We start from the raw sequence: 14,477 nt of genomic DNA on the forward strand, positions 1-14,477 counted from the left end.
TTTCCATCTCTACCTTACTGTTCAAGCCTGAACTAAGATTCTGGTCTCCCAACCCAGTACATCAAATCCACTCCCACATCCTCTCCAGACTGTTTTCTTAAGAGCTTCTCCATTTGCCCCCATACTCTGTTCCCACAAACAAGCCCTGGTGATTTCTCCTCTAGATTATTGATACCCCTGACTTCACGATGCAATTCATCTCCATAGCAAAGATAAACATTCGTTCATGATTACCCTAGGCATTCATATGATATGGCACTTCCTTAGCAGAGTTAACAAAGCCTCTCGTAATCTGGCTCCTCTCTGCCCGCTTACCTCCCAACTGCTTGGCATGCAGTGTCAGTGTCAGTGTCAGTGTCAGTGTGTGTGTGTGTGTGTGTGTGTGTGTGTTCGCTGCTCAGTTGTGTGAGACTGTTTGCACCCCCATGGACTGTAGCCCACCACGCACCTCTGTCCATGGAATTCTTCAGGCAAGAAGACTGGAGCAGGTTGCCATTTCCTTCTCCAGGGGATCTTCCCAACCCAGGGATTGAACCCCGGGCTCCTGAATTCCAGGCAGGATTCTTTACCACCTGAGCCAACACTTTAGATCTACTCAAACTGTTCCTAAATGCCGTGCTCTCTCACACCAAAGGTCACATACATCATGTGGAAGTCATATCTCCTGCCTTTTAGTCTCGTCACTCCTCCCACAGGCTGGGTTGCTGATCTTGGTTTTGGACTCTGCTGACATCATTACATGTTTCCATCACTGTGGAGATTTACTGTGATATAACCGTTCCCTTACTTTTCTGTCTCCACCTCCCATCCTGACTCCTGAGGGCAGTGAATATATTTCATCTCTTCTCCTCAATGCCTAGCACAGTGTCCAGGATGGAGTAAGCATGAGTAAATGTACAGCACTTTTTCTCTGTCACATGTGGATGTGTGTTAGTTGCTCAGTTGTCTCCAACTCTTTGTGATCCCAAGGACTGTAGCCCGCCAGGCTTCTCTGTCCACAGGATTCTCCAGGCAAGAATACTGGAGTGGGTTGCCATTCCCTTCTCCAGGGGCTCTTCCCAACCCAGGGGTCAAACCTGGGTCTCCTGCATTGCAGGCAGATTCCTTACCCATCTGAGTCACCAGGGAAGCTGCAATGTAGATAGAGGCAGGTAAAATAATATTTTTGTCTATTCAACAATAGGAATTTACCAATACATCCGTCTGTCTGTCATCTAACAATCAAGCAATCTATTTACCCACCTACCTCCAAACCTTTTCAAAACAGATTTTAGGTTGCTTGAGCAACTACTAATAGTAGAGTACAACATATAAACAAAGCAAACAAATAATACATTAGAGAAAACATGTTCTGTTAATGGGATCTGCTATATGACAATGGCGTGTGACAGCATCATCATGCCACTATTTCCTTTACGTTGCTGCAGAGAAATTTCCACGTTATGGGACATGGCTAGAGAGGTTTGTGCAATGATACTGAGGTAGGAAATTCCTTTTCCCATCTTAGCTTTACTATTATCTAATCAAGATGTGAAGAGCCGATTCATTGGAAAAGACTCTGATGCTGGAAAAGATTGAGGGCAGGAGGAGAAGGGGGCAACAGAGGATGAGAGGGTTGGATGGCATTATCGACTCAATGGACATGAGTTTGAGCAAGCGCCGGGAGATAGTGAAGGACAGGTAAGGCTGGTGTGCTGCAGTGCATGGGGTCGCAGAGTCAGACACGACTGAGTGAGTGAACCACCACCACCACCACCACCAAGTGGCTTTGGGCAAAAATCACTTCATTTCAATCGCCTACATGTGTACCCTGGAGATAAGACTGAGTTTCCAGTGTTGATAGAGGTCAAGGTCAATGCTCTGTACTGATGTGAGGAGAGTTTCCCTTTAGCCAGCTTCTCCCTCTACGTCACTCTGCACACGGCAAGGCTCTGCTCTATGACAAAGATACCACTGGCAAGGTCCACAAGTCAGCCTTCAAAACATGAGGCAAGAAGAGAACAAGAAAAGGCAATCAGCACAACCCAAGAAACACACTTCTTTTGGACAAGAAGCCAGCACCCTTGTTTTCTATGAAGGGCCAGCACAGGGTGAGGGGAGCCAGACACAAGAGCTCTTTAACTGCCCCAAAGAAACCTTCCCTCTTGGAACTGGGGGTGGGGGAACAACGTAAAGGAGGAAAGAAGAAAAGGAGTGCACTGTGATGCGCCTGGAACCATCTGCATTTGCAAACTGAACACCAGCAGAATTTCTGTTGTTTTTCCAGTGTGATTTCTGTTGGAATTCTACATGGGAATTTTGGCAGCAAACCACTTATTATTTCAAAATTTTCATTCCCTAACTATTCCCTCAGTCACCCCCTCTTCTTTCTCCATGGCCCTACTCTCCAATTTTTGCATCAAAGATACTCAGGAAAGAACAGCAGATTGGACTTCCTTAGTGCCTCCTGTGTGTCAGAGCTAGTTCTATGCACCTAACAGGTGTTTGAAGGGGACCTCCCTAGTGGTCGAGTGGTTAAGACTCTGCACTTCCATTCCACTGCAGGGGGCATGTGTTCGATCCGTGGATGGGGAACTGAGACACCACATGTTGCATGGTCTGGTCAAGAAAAAAAAATTTAAATAGGTATTTATGTACTGAATCTTCATACTGACCCTAGGATACTATCATTATCCAATTTTAAAGACAAGAAATTGAGGCACAAAAGGGTCCCTCAAAAATGAATGAATACTTGAGTTCAACCTCCAGTACCCTAGAATCGTAAGATGTGCTGTGCGCTACACTTAGTTGCTCAGTCATGTCCAACTCTCTGCGACCCCATGGACTGCAACCTGCCAGGCTCCTCTCCTCCAGGCAAGAATACTGGAGTGGGTTGCCATGCCCTTCTTCAGGGGATCTTCCTGACCCAAGGATCAAACCCAGATGTCCAGCACTGCAGGCGATTCTTTACCATCTGAGCCATCAGGGAAGCCCAGAGTTGTAAGATAACACACTACATAAATGTAGGAATATTTTTTTGAGTCAAGTTGGAATAGTTGATTATAATTATTCAACAATTTTCTAATTACAAGAAATAGTAACTACAGAAAAGAAAAATATGAAGAGAATTTATAGCTTAGTTTATGGTAGTGTTATGCCCACTGGTGGTGGCTTAGTTGCTAAGTTGTGCCTGACTCTTGCGAGCTCATAGACGGTAGCCTGTCAGGTTCCTCTGTACATGCAATTCTCCAGGTGAGCATACTGGAGTGGGTTGCCATTTCCTTCTCCAGGGGATCTTCCTGATCCAGGGATCAAACCCAGGTCTTCTGCATTGCAGGCAGATTCTTTACTGACTTGAGCCATCAAGGAAGCCCACTATCCAGAGATAAATCCTTTATTGTAGAAATTATTTACTTTTGGTAACATTTTTAATGTGAAAAATATTTTATCTTCTTTTGCATGTATATACATTTAAAAAAAACTTAAACTGGAACCACACTGAATATCATTTTATATCATACCTCCTGCACCTCCATTGTGTTCTGCCACATTTTGAAAATATGACTTACAAAAAGAATAATATCAAAATTTAATCTCTTGGACAATTTCAATTATTTTTAGGATTTGTGATTAGACATTTACTTTTAAAAAGTTAATGTCTGCAAATTATTAAAAGTAGTGCTCACTGTAGACTATTACTTTCAAAATTTTGGAAAAAAATTAAAAAGACGTAGGAGAGCCTTCTATCTACCAAATCTGGTGCTTAAGCTTCCAGTGGACGAGTCATAGTCCCTGCCATCAAGGGACTTATGGGGGAGGATAGAAAGGGATAGACAGAAAATCACGAGATACAAGGGAGGTATTTTCACAATGAGAACAGCCTCGTCTTCCAGTATCTGTACCTGGCGACTCTTCCTTCCTTCTTACTGAAATCCAGCTCTGTCACTGGTGTTCTGAATCCTATCCCCCTTGCTACCCAAGGACTTGACTCTTTCCGCTGCTTCCTCTCCTTTCCACATAATTTATTATTTCTATTGGATCATTCCAACTGGCACTCAAACACGTCTAAAATATCTTCTGTTTTAACTAACCTCCCCACACCATGATCCTATGATCCTCTACCTACAGCCCAACTTTTTGCATCTTGTCATTGTGGAAACTCCAATCAATCTTTCCTGTTTTCACTTCCTCAACTCTTTTATTTTCAACCCACTTCCATTAGGCTTACGTGTTCTGCTTAATGAAATGGTGCTTATCACAATCATTACCAACCAACATTCTGGGCAGATCCAACAGTCACTTGACACAGTAGTGAATACCCCTCATTCCTGAAATTCTACTCTCCAGGTCTCTGTGATGCCTCGTACTTTTCCACCTACCTCACTGAACACTCCTTACCACTTTCTCTTGCAAGTTCTTCTTTCTTGGTCCTATTTCTAATTGTCTGAGTGTCTAATGCCCAATCCTACACTCTCTTACTCTTTCCCCTTTGAGATGATATATCATCTTATGCCTTTATGACTCCCATAACTACACCTTCACATTTGGTTTTCTCCTCTGAGATCCAAACCTAAATGTTTATAACCTCTTGATCTGGATGTTGAATAGGTATTTCAAACTTAATCTGCTCATTTCAGAAGAGCTGAGGACAGCTCTTTCCCCTGTCTTACTACTCCAAACCCACTCTTCCTCATCTCAGGTAAGGTGACCATCCATCTAGATACTCAGGTCAACAGCTAGTGCCCATCCTTAACTCTACTTGCTCTCTCCTCCCACATCTTGTCTATTAGCAGATCCTGCCAGGGCTTTCCCCAAATTATATGTCAGTCTTACAACTTTTCATCATGTCTGGAGTGGCTACAGTCTCAGCCCAAAGCAACTGTCTCTTAACTGGTCTCAATGATTCTAGTTCCTTATATGATAAGCAGACCAGTCATTTAAAAGTGTAAACACTAGTCTATCATATTCATGCTAAAAACTCTCCAATGGCTTCCCAATGCAATTAGAAATAAATCCAACTTTCTTTACTACAATCTACAAAGCCCTTTATGATCTGGATCCTGTAACTTTCCCCCATTCACTCTGCTCCAACCACATGGATGACCTTGTTTATTTCTTGAAGAAGCAAAATGCATTCCCACCTCAGGGCCTTTGTACAGGTCATTCCCCTTCCAGAATGCCTTCCTGCTGCTCCAGGTGCTTCTTCCCACCTTCCTGGTTTCTTTACAAATGTCCTCTCTTTAAAGACACCTCTTCCCAAACATCTCAGCTAAAGATATCCCAATCTGCAACATCCCTTATCCAATTACTCTTCTGATTTTCTTCCTATACATATCTCTACCTGAATCTATTTTATTTACAATAAATGTGTTATTTTCTACTTGCCCTCCGGAGTGCACAATCCATGAGGACAGTAACCTTGATTTAATCATTGCTGCATCCTCAGCGTCTACAACTGTGTTTGATACCTAACAATTAATAAATATATATTAGCTAGTAAATGAAGTGTCTCAGTTTTGGAGCATCACAGAGAAACAGCATTTATAACCTCCCAAAAAACATCCACACTGGCAACATTTTAATGTATTTAACTCTGGTTATTATAATAATAAGTCATAAGTGCTAAAATCATAATCATACAGTATAGTCTGATTTATTTTGCTGTTTATTTTTAAACTTAAAGTCACATGCTGCTGCTCACTTTGTGACCCCATAGACTACAGCTCACCAGGCTCCTCTGTCCACAGGATTTCCCAGGCAAGAATACTGGCATGGCTTGCCACTCCCTTCTCCGGCGGATCTTCCCAACCCAGGGATCAAGCCTGTGTCTCTTGTGTTTCATAACAGTAGTTTTAAAAATTTCCCTCCAATTTCTTCAACATTCCATACTTCAAGAAAAATTAATAAACTTAGTTTTTAAAAACATATTAGGTTTACAGCAAAACTGACCAGAAAATGACAGTGTCCATATACTGCTTGCTCCCACACATGCATAAGGTCTCCTACTGTTGACATCTCACACCAGAGTGGTACATTTGTTACAATCAATGAACCTATACTGACACATCGTCACCACCTGAAGTCCACAGTCTACACTAGTGTTCACTTTTGGTGTAGCAGTCTATGGGTTTATACCCACCACTGCAGAATCATACTGAATACTTTCACTGCCCTGAATATCTTCTGTGCTCCGCCTAATTCATCTCTCTTTACTCCCACTCCCTGGCAACTAGCTGATCCACAGTTTTGCCTTTTCCAGAATGTCAAATAGTTGGACTCATTCAGTATGCAGCCTTTCCAGATAATTTGCCATATATTTTAAAATCAAGGCTACACTGTACTGTACAGTCTATTTTTAAAACTTGGAATTGACCATGAATATTTTCCCTATATTTAATAAGCAGTTTTAAAACAATTTCCAATGAGGATGTATCATTAATCACTATTCATCTATTTTAGAATTTTAAAATATATTTCTATATTTTATTGGTTAAAAAAAAAAACTAATATGTGAGAGATACAGCGTGGGGTTGAGTGGATTTCTAGACAGCACTGAACCTGAGTTAGAATCTGTCACTCAGTAGCTGTGTGGCCTTAGACAAGTTTTGTTTTAGCTACTCTAAGCTTCTCTTGGATACTCTACAAAAAGGAGATAATACCAGTGCTCCTATCCTAGAAATATAAGGGTATTAAGTGGAATAATGTATGTAAATCATATAGGACAAGTGTTCAGTAAGTGTTTATTATTCTATCAATTCTCTGCCTATAACTGTTTTCTTAGAAGTTAAAAGCAAAACTACTGAGTAAAAGGATCAGTACATTAAGGTTCTGACGTGTTATCATCAAGCCGCCTTTCTGAAAACTGTACTAATTTATATCCTTATCAGTAACATAAGTGTTCATCTCACTGCACTCTAGACCATATTACTGATTTTAAATCTTTGCTAATTTGGTGGGCAATAGGCTGAACACTCACTCTTGATTACTTAAAGGTGAAATACAACATTTTTCTTTTCTTTATGCGTACTGAAAATTCAAATGCTTTTCTCTTTTATCTGCTTACATCCTTTGCTAATTTCTTTAGGTTTTCCTTAGTGCACTGCAATAATACTTTTTATTAGTTAAAAATAATTTTGTCTTTTAATATTATCTATGGTTTTCAAAAATAGTGTGTTTTCTTCCCTAACGACAAAAGAAATAAATATGCATTATAGAGAATTTGAAATACACATAAAAGTATAAGAAAATAATCAAACATCAAACTGCAGATAAAAATAATGTTAAAATTCTATAGAATATCTTTTAATCTATTTTTGTTCCTCCATTAATTCTAGGTGAATTATACTTTTCTATTAAAAAAAATCAACTTCTAAGATAGCTTACAGCTCTTCCACTTTTAGAAGCACAAACATTAGGACAGAACACTTCACTTGAGATCAAAAGTAATTAGCAGTGGCATTCCTTCCTTTGAAAGAGGATTCTTTTCCTAGCTAAAAATCAATTTCTTAACAAGGTATCAAAATAATTAACACACAATAACCTAAATTTTAAAGTTATCCAAGTTTATACTAGTTACTCTAATTTATCCTAAGGTTAAATTATAATGAAGCCAAGGGGCAAATTAATTTCTTTCCTTTATAAGAAAATGTATTGCAGCTTACTTCAAGTGTGGCATTACTTAGAGGCTGTCCATGGTACCCTTCCTTGGTCTTTGAGTTATCAAACCCAGGTCTATTCAGATCAGAACCTTAGTCCCAGGCCTTTTCTTAATAAAAATTATGAAAACGAGGAGCTATAAGAGTAAGTGCTTTAAACATCAGACCTGGGACAGGAGTCCACACGTCAAAGGCCCAAGAAAGGACTGTGGCATTCACATCGCAGAGCTCAACACCAAAGAGTCCTCTGGCCCATCTCAACTACAACATACTAGGAGTGTGAGGGAGAAAGCTGCAGCCCAGCTCCACCCTTGACTAGGAGAACCTGGTGTGCACAGCCCCGAAGACAAGAAGTGGAGTCCTTCTGAAATGGAACAAGACCCTACGGTCCTCGCCCCCAATGTCCTCTGCCTGCCTTTTTGCCTGGGGAAAAACTAGCTAAAGAATAAACTTAATCAGAGAAGTGAGAAGGCACAAAAATGAAGGCAAATAGTCAAAGGAGACTAAATAATAATAACGTACTCATTCAGCATAGTCAAGGACCTTTAGTTCCTTCTCAAAGGCTATAGATATCCTATAAGTTGTCTTATGTGAGAGTTGGACTGTGAAGAAAGCTGAGCGCCGAAGAACTGATGCTTTTGAACTGTGGTGTTGGAGAAGACTCTTGAGAGTCCCTTGGACTGTAAGGACAGCCAACCAGTCCATTCTAAAGATCAGTCCTGGGTGTTCTTTGGAAGGAATGATGCCTAAGCTGAAACTCTAGTACTTTGGCCACCTCATGCAAAGAGTTGACTCATCGGAAAAGACTCTGATGCTGGGAGGGATTGGGGGCAGGAGGAGAAGGGGACGACAGAGGATGAGATGGCTGGATGGCATCACTGACTAGATGGACGTGAGTTTGGGTGAACTCCGGGAGTTGGTGATGGACAGGGAGGCCTGGCGTGCTGCGATTCATGGGGTCGCAAAGAGTCGGACATGACTGAGCGACTGAACTGAACTGAACTGAAGCTGTCTTAGAGATACTGACACTCCCACCAGGTGGAAGAAGTTAACCACTTGATGAGCAGACTGTAGCCATGACATAAGCTGCCACAATTCTGAGAACCGGTCTCAAAGAAATGGAAACAAACTGACCCTGGAACTGAAGATTAACTGTATCTAAAACAATCAAGATGAAGCGCATCAGTCAACCGATGACCAGTTTCAAGAAGACTGTCAAAAGTGACTGTTTCTACATGTAGCCCCCTCCCTCAGCCTATAAAAGTTCTTGCCCCCGATTGTCAGTGGAGAGAAGTCGGCCTATGGACACGTGTCCACCCTTCCCTTGGCTATCAGCACTGAAATTAAAGCAAACTTTCCTTTTGACCAACCTGGCCTCTTTATTGGCTTCTGAGCAGCAAGCGGCCAGACCCCACTTTCTGTTACACTTCTGCTTCCCCACCTTGATCTCTGTAGTCTGAGAGAAAGAGTCTCAGAGGCTACCATGTTTTTACAAAATCAGTTAGGATGGCAACCGTAATGTCAGTGAGATGATACTACTTAACACCAGACAGAAAGAGAAGATTTTACATAAACTTGTGCCTTATTTTTCTTTAGACTTATATCCATCTTGATCAAATACCTTCCTGTAACTGTGGAGAAATCCAGTAGGAGAACCAATAAAACACAGGTTAAACTGAAATGTTATCATATTCGGAAGGCCCATCACCTTTCAACAAATAACCAACAGAAAGAGCTCTTTCTCCATTCAGTCAGAAAGAGACAGGCTTTACTCAAGAAGCTGGAAAAAAAAAAATCCTCCATTTTTATACTGTCATTCATAAAAAATGACTTTCCATAATAAGCATCATAGGATTGCACATGGAGACCTTTGGTAAAATGCTACAGAGGGCATTAGACATGGACATAGGAAAGCCAGGAGTGCACGCAAGTCTAAACCCTTCTCTGGCAGGGTGGGGGGCTGGAAGAGTATTTTCTTTGATAATTGTGTCTCTCTGTCACTCAAGTTCTTTCACATGTCAAGTATTTTTAATGGCTCAAAAACCCAAGATTTCTCTTTTTTTTTTTTTCCTTAAGTGTCAACAGAATAAATTTAAATTGTGATTGCTTTTATTAAAAATTGTCAGTAAGCGAGATGACAAGATTTTTAAAACTAAAAACAGGTAACTTTTTAATGCCTTAAAGTACAATGAAGATATTTGTAAATTACTTTAAAATCATATCTAAAATTTCCCAATATTCTAATAAACATTTTAAGCAACTATTTTGATAACATTAAGAATTGTCACTGGAAGCTCCTCACAGTGTATTTCTTTATTCAGCATCTTTTATAAGTCACAGCTGCAAACTAGCCAAATTATACAGACAGGCTGGCACAAAGTTAAAATTTTAACAGAAAATGAAGCCACAGTTAACAATCAGAGTTCAGAAATCACACGTCAAGCTAACCAACAGACTATTAATTTCCTTAACATTACTTGTACTCTAGATCTTCAAAAGCTAAAAACATGTAATTAAAATATATTAAAATATTAATGCCCCTTACCACAGTGCACTGCTAACTGGAGTGTGAAATCAGGCATTACCACATCATTTTTGCCTGATGAGATAATTTTGGTTTTCTAAAGAGTATTAAACTAATACATTTATTTTTGCCAGGAAATAATTTCACTCTTTAGTTTGAAAGAAACTAATATTTGCAGTGACCATTCTCAGCTTTGTTGAATTACAAAAATATAAAATGCAAGATTGAAATAAGTTTAAGAACCAATTTATTTTTTAAACATTGTACAAATCTAGAGCAATGGCTAAGTGAATCCTTCATTTATACTTTTGTTGACACCTTTATATTATTCTCAGGTAAAATAATGTAAAGTCAACTTTGGTAAAGTTAACAAGCTTAAATAATTTTTCACTATTGATTTTTACATGTGGTTGAATTAGTCCTTTATCCTGTTTCCTACTTATAAGAAAGAGTCCTCAAGAGTAAAATCTGGTATTTCAGTATCTTTATGGATCTTTAGTTCTCCTTTTTTAAAATTTAGGCTTATGAAAAAACTACACCCATCACAAACCTAAACTAGGACTTTTAATATTTACTTTTATTTCAGACCTTCTCTGTATAGTTCAGTGTGAATAATGTTAGTAAACAAATAAAAATCTGACTATTACAGCCAAACTGAGTTTGGAAGCTTCTCTGTCTTATATTACACCAAGTTATTACTTTGCCTAACTTCTCACTTTTCACCACATAGTTCTGGCATTGCACAGACTAGCTTTGGCATTTTTAAGAAGGTAGAGTTTAAGAACAATAGAAAATTACTGCTAATTTCTTCTTTTTTTTTAACTTTTATTTTATTTTTAAACTTTACAATATTGTATTAGTTTTGCCAAATATTGAAATGAATCCGCCACAGGTATACCCGCATTCCTGTGTTCCCCATCCTGAACCCTCCTCCCTCCCCTACCCTCCCTCTGGGTCGTCCCAGTGCACCAGCCCCAAGCATCCAGTACCGTGCATCGAACCTGGACTGGCGACTCTTTTCACACATGATATTATACATGTTTCAATGCTATTCTCCCAAATCTCCCCACCCTCTCCCTCTCCAACAGAGTCCATAGGACTGATCTATACATCGGTGTTTCTTTTGCTGTCTTGTACACAGGGTTATTGTTACCATCTTTCTAAATTCCATATATATGTGTTAGTATACTGTATTGGTGTTTTTCTTTCTGGCTTACTTCACTCTGTATAATAGGTTCCAGTTTTATCCATCTCATTAGAACTGATTCAAATGTATTCTTTTTAATGGCTGAGTAATACTCCATTGTGTATATGTACCACAAATTTCTTATCCATTCATTTGCTGATGGGCATCTAGGTTGCTTCCATGTCCTGGCTATTATAAACAGTGCTGCGATGAACACTGGGGTACACGTGTCTCTTTCCCTTCTGGTTTCCTCAGTGTGTATGCCCAACAGTGGGATTGCTGGATCATAAGGCAGTTCTATTTCCAGTTTTTTAAGGAATCTCCACACTGTTCTCCATAGTGGCTGTACTAGTTTGCATTCCCACCAACAGTGTAAGAGAGTTCCCTTTTCTCGATGGATGCTATTAATACCTATTAACATCAGTAAGAGTAACAAGGCTGAATCCAAGACAAAATATCAATCTAGTCTGTATCATTGGAAACAAAAGGAAACTCAAGAAAGGAATTTTAATGTATTAATAAAATACAGAAATTTTTGGTGTTCTCTTATGAAGGGAATCACAACCAAAAATCAGAAACAGCTTTTGAAAATAAGTATGATTGTTAAGCTTTTCTAAAGCAATTAGGAAATTGTCACTCCCCTTGGAATATTTCTACTTTAAAAATAGTAAGGCCTTACATATAATTTCCTTAAGGAAAGCAAGCACATTAAATGCCAAAAAAAAAAAAAAAAAATCTGCATTTTACTCTATGTGTAAAAATAAATATTTCACTAAAGGAATGGGGGGAAAAATGAAGCACATTTAAATAATTTCATTGCACTGGAAGTTGCCAATTCGTCTGTGAGTAGTTTCATTGCAGATGAAAAGAAATCAAAATACAGGGCAGATGTTGAACAAACCGCATTTAAATTCTGTCACACACTAGCATTTTAAAAATGATTTGGCTCATCTATGAAATAAGGTGCATTTTCCTTGATTTTGAAAAAGGGAAACATCAGGAAATATTTAAAGGCCAATTGCTGCCAATTAACTTTGATCAGTAAAAGTTCTATTTGAATCTTTCAGATTCTTCTCCTGTCTGAAATAACATACATTTATAAAATCTAGCAAAACAACAACCTAATGATTAATGCCTCTTGGCAGCCCTACCACAAGCTTGGTTAATAGCAGGATTTAAATAAACAACTATCTCTATCAAGGAGAGAGTGAAAATAGGCATATTTTCTCATAGTGTAGACATGAAAACCAATATTCTTTATTCTGAAAAATGCTTCCAACCAAGATCGGCATGTTTGTCACTGCCCACAACACATTTTACTAGCCACTGTACAAAAATCTCCTCCCGAACTATAAAGGACAAATAAAACCATCAGCAGTTTGACATAAGGAATCTTGGCAACCCCAAGAGTAGAGGCTTGACTAAACTGTTATACAACCAGCTGGACTAGCCGGACAGAAAAGCACCTGACTCAATACGATAGGAGTCTGACATGGATAACATATAACACAGGCAGGGATCACTAAAGGCAACTCATCTCAACAGTGATTGTTAACTGAGACATCTGTATTTCTGATAATCAACACAGTTTAACATTAAAGATTCTTGCCATCAACTGTTAATCCATATCAATGGTTCCACAGAATCAAACTGAAACACAGCAACCAAAGTAAAGCAAAACAAATTCCACGAAGGCAAAACACATTACCATATACTCAATAATTACGGTACCTCATCACTCCAATTATATGTTCAAAAAATAATATTCCACTGTTATTTCAGGACCAATCACCCATTGCCAAACATGCAACATGAGTATATAAAAGAATCATAACTTACTTCTAAATCATTAAAAAATAGATGTGTGTCGGCCAAGTTGAAAATCATTTCTTCCATTCGCAGTCCAAGGGAAACTGAAGTAGGTGGATCCTGAAAGAAGAATTTTACAGGTCAAGACCATATCTACATTAGGGTACAGGAAATAAAGTGTCTCATCAAGAGGGACTTTACATCAGAATAGGCCACAGACCTGCGCTCCAGTCTTTGTCAGATTATGTGGCTTATTCTGTATTTGGACTTCAGTGACTCATTTCATTTGAAAAGTGCCTCTAATGTTGTTGGTACTTTGCCTAACAAAGAAAATAACTTGCTGTTTATATTAATACAAAAAATATAAACTCCAGGGTTACTCAGACATATAGAGTGGAGGAAATTCACCTTCACACATCTGTTTCAGAAGCAAGGAAATCAGTGACTCAGGAAGACATGATTTTTATGTTCCACTATAACTCATATTTACTACTGTGGGCAAGAATCCCTTAGAAGAAATGGAGTAGCGCTCACAATCAACAAAAGAGTCTGAAATGCAGTACTTGGATGCAGTCTCAAAAATGACAGAATGATCTCTGTTCTCTTCCAAGGCAAACCATTCAATACCACAGTAATCCAAGTCTATGCCTCAACCAGTACTGCTGAAGAAGCTGAAGTTGAACGGTTCTATGAAGACCTACAAGACCTTCTAGAACTAACATTCAAAAAAGATGTCCTCTTCATTATAGGGGACTGGAATGCAAAAGTGGGACATCAAGAGATACCTGGAGTAACAGGAAAATTTGTCCTTGGAGTACAAAATGAAGCAGGGCAAAGGCTGACAGAGTTTTGCCAAGAGAACACACTGGTCATAGCAAACAGCCTCTTCCAACAACAGAGGAGAAGACTCTACACATGGACATCACCAGATGATCAATACCAAAATCAGACTGATTATATTCTTTGCAGCCTAAGATGGAGAAGCTCTATACAGTCAGCAAAAACAAGACCAGGAGCTGATGGTGGCTCAGATCATGAACTCCTTATTGCCAAATTCACGCTTAAATTGAAGAAAGTAGGGAAAACCACTCCACCATTCAGGTATGACCTAAATCAAATCCCTTACAATTTTACAGTAGAAGTGACAAATAGATTCAAGGGATTAGATCTGAAGACAGAGTGCCTGGAGAACTATGGACAGAGGTTCATGACACTGTACAGGAGGCAGGGATCAAGACCATCCCCAAGAAAAAGAAATGCAAAAAGGCAAAATGGTTGTCTGCAGAGGCCTTACAAATACCTGAGAAAAGAAGAGAAGTGAAAG

General features: G+C 39.2%; 1 protein-coding gene across 10 annotated transcripts in view; it reads right to left on the bottom strand.

Moving 5' to 3' along the window:
• The window catches only part of EYA1 (EYA transcriptional coactivator and phosphatase 1), a 373,498-nt gene that overhangs the window by 34,538 nt on the left and 324,483 nt on the right, over nt 1–14,477 (bottom strand). For all 10 annotated transcript variants that reach the window (XM_025001849.2, XM_025001847.2, XM_025001851.2 and 7 more), the window contains one exon: nt 13,184–13,273. In XM_025001849.2, coding sequence (XP_024857617.1) covers nt 13,184–13,273 — 90 coding nt within the window. The remainder of the gene's footprint in view (nt 1–13,183; nt 13,274–14,477) is intronic.

The sequence above is a fragment of the Bos taurus genome, chromosome 14 (genome assembly GCF_002263795.3).
Source record: "Bos taurus isolate L1 Dominette 01449 registration number 42190680 breed Hereford chromosome 14, ARS-UCD2.0, whole genome shotgun sequence".
NCBI classification, from domain to species: domain Eukaryota; kingdom Metazoa; phylum Chordata; class Mammalia; order Artiodactyla; family Bovidae; genus Bos; species Bos taurus.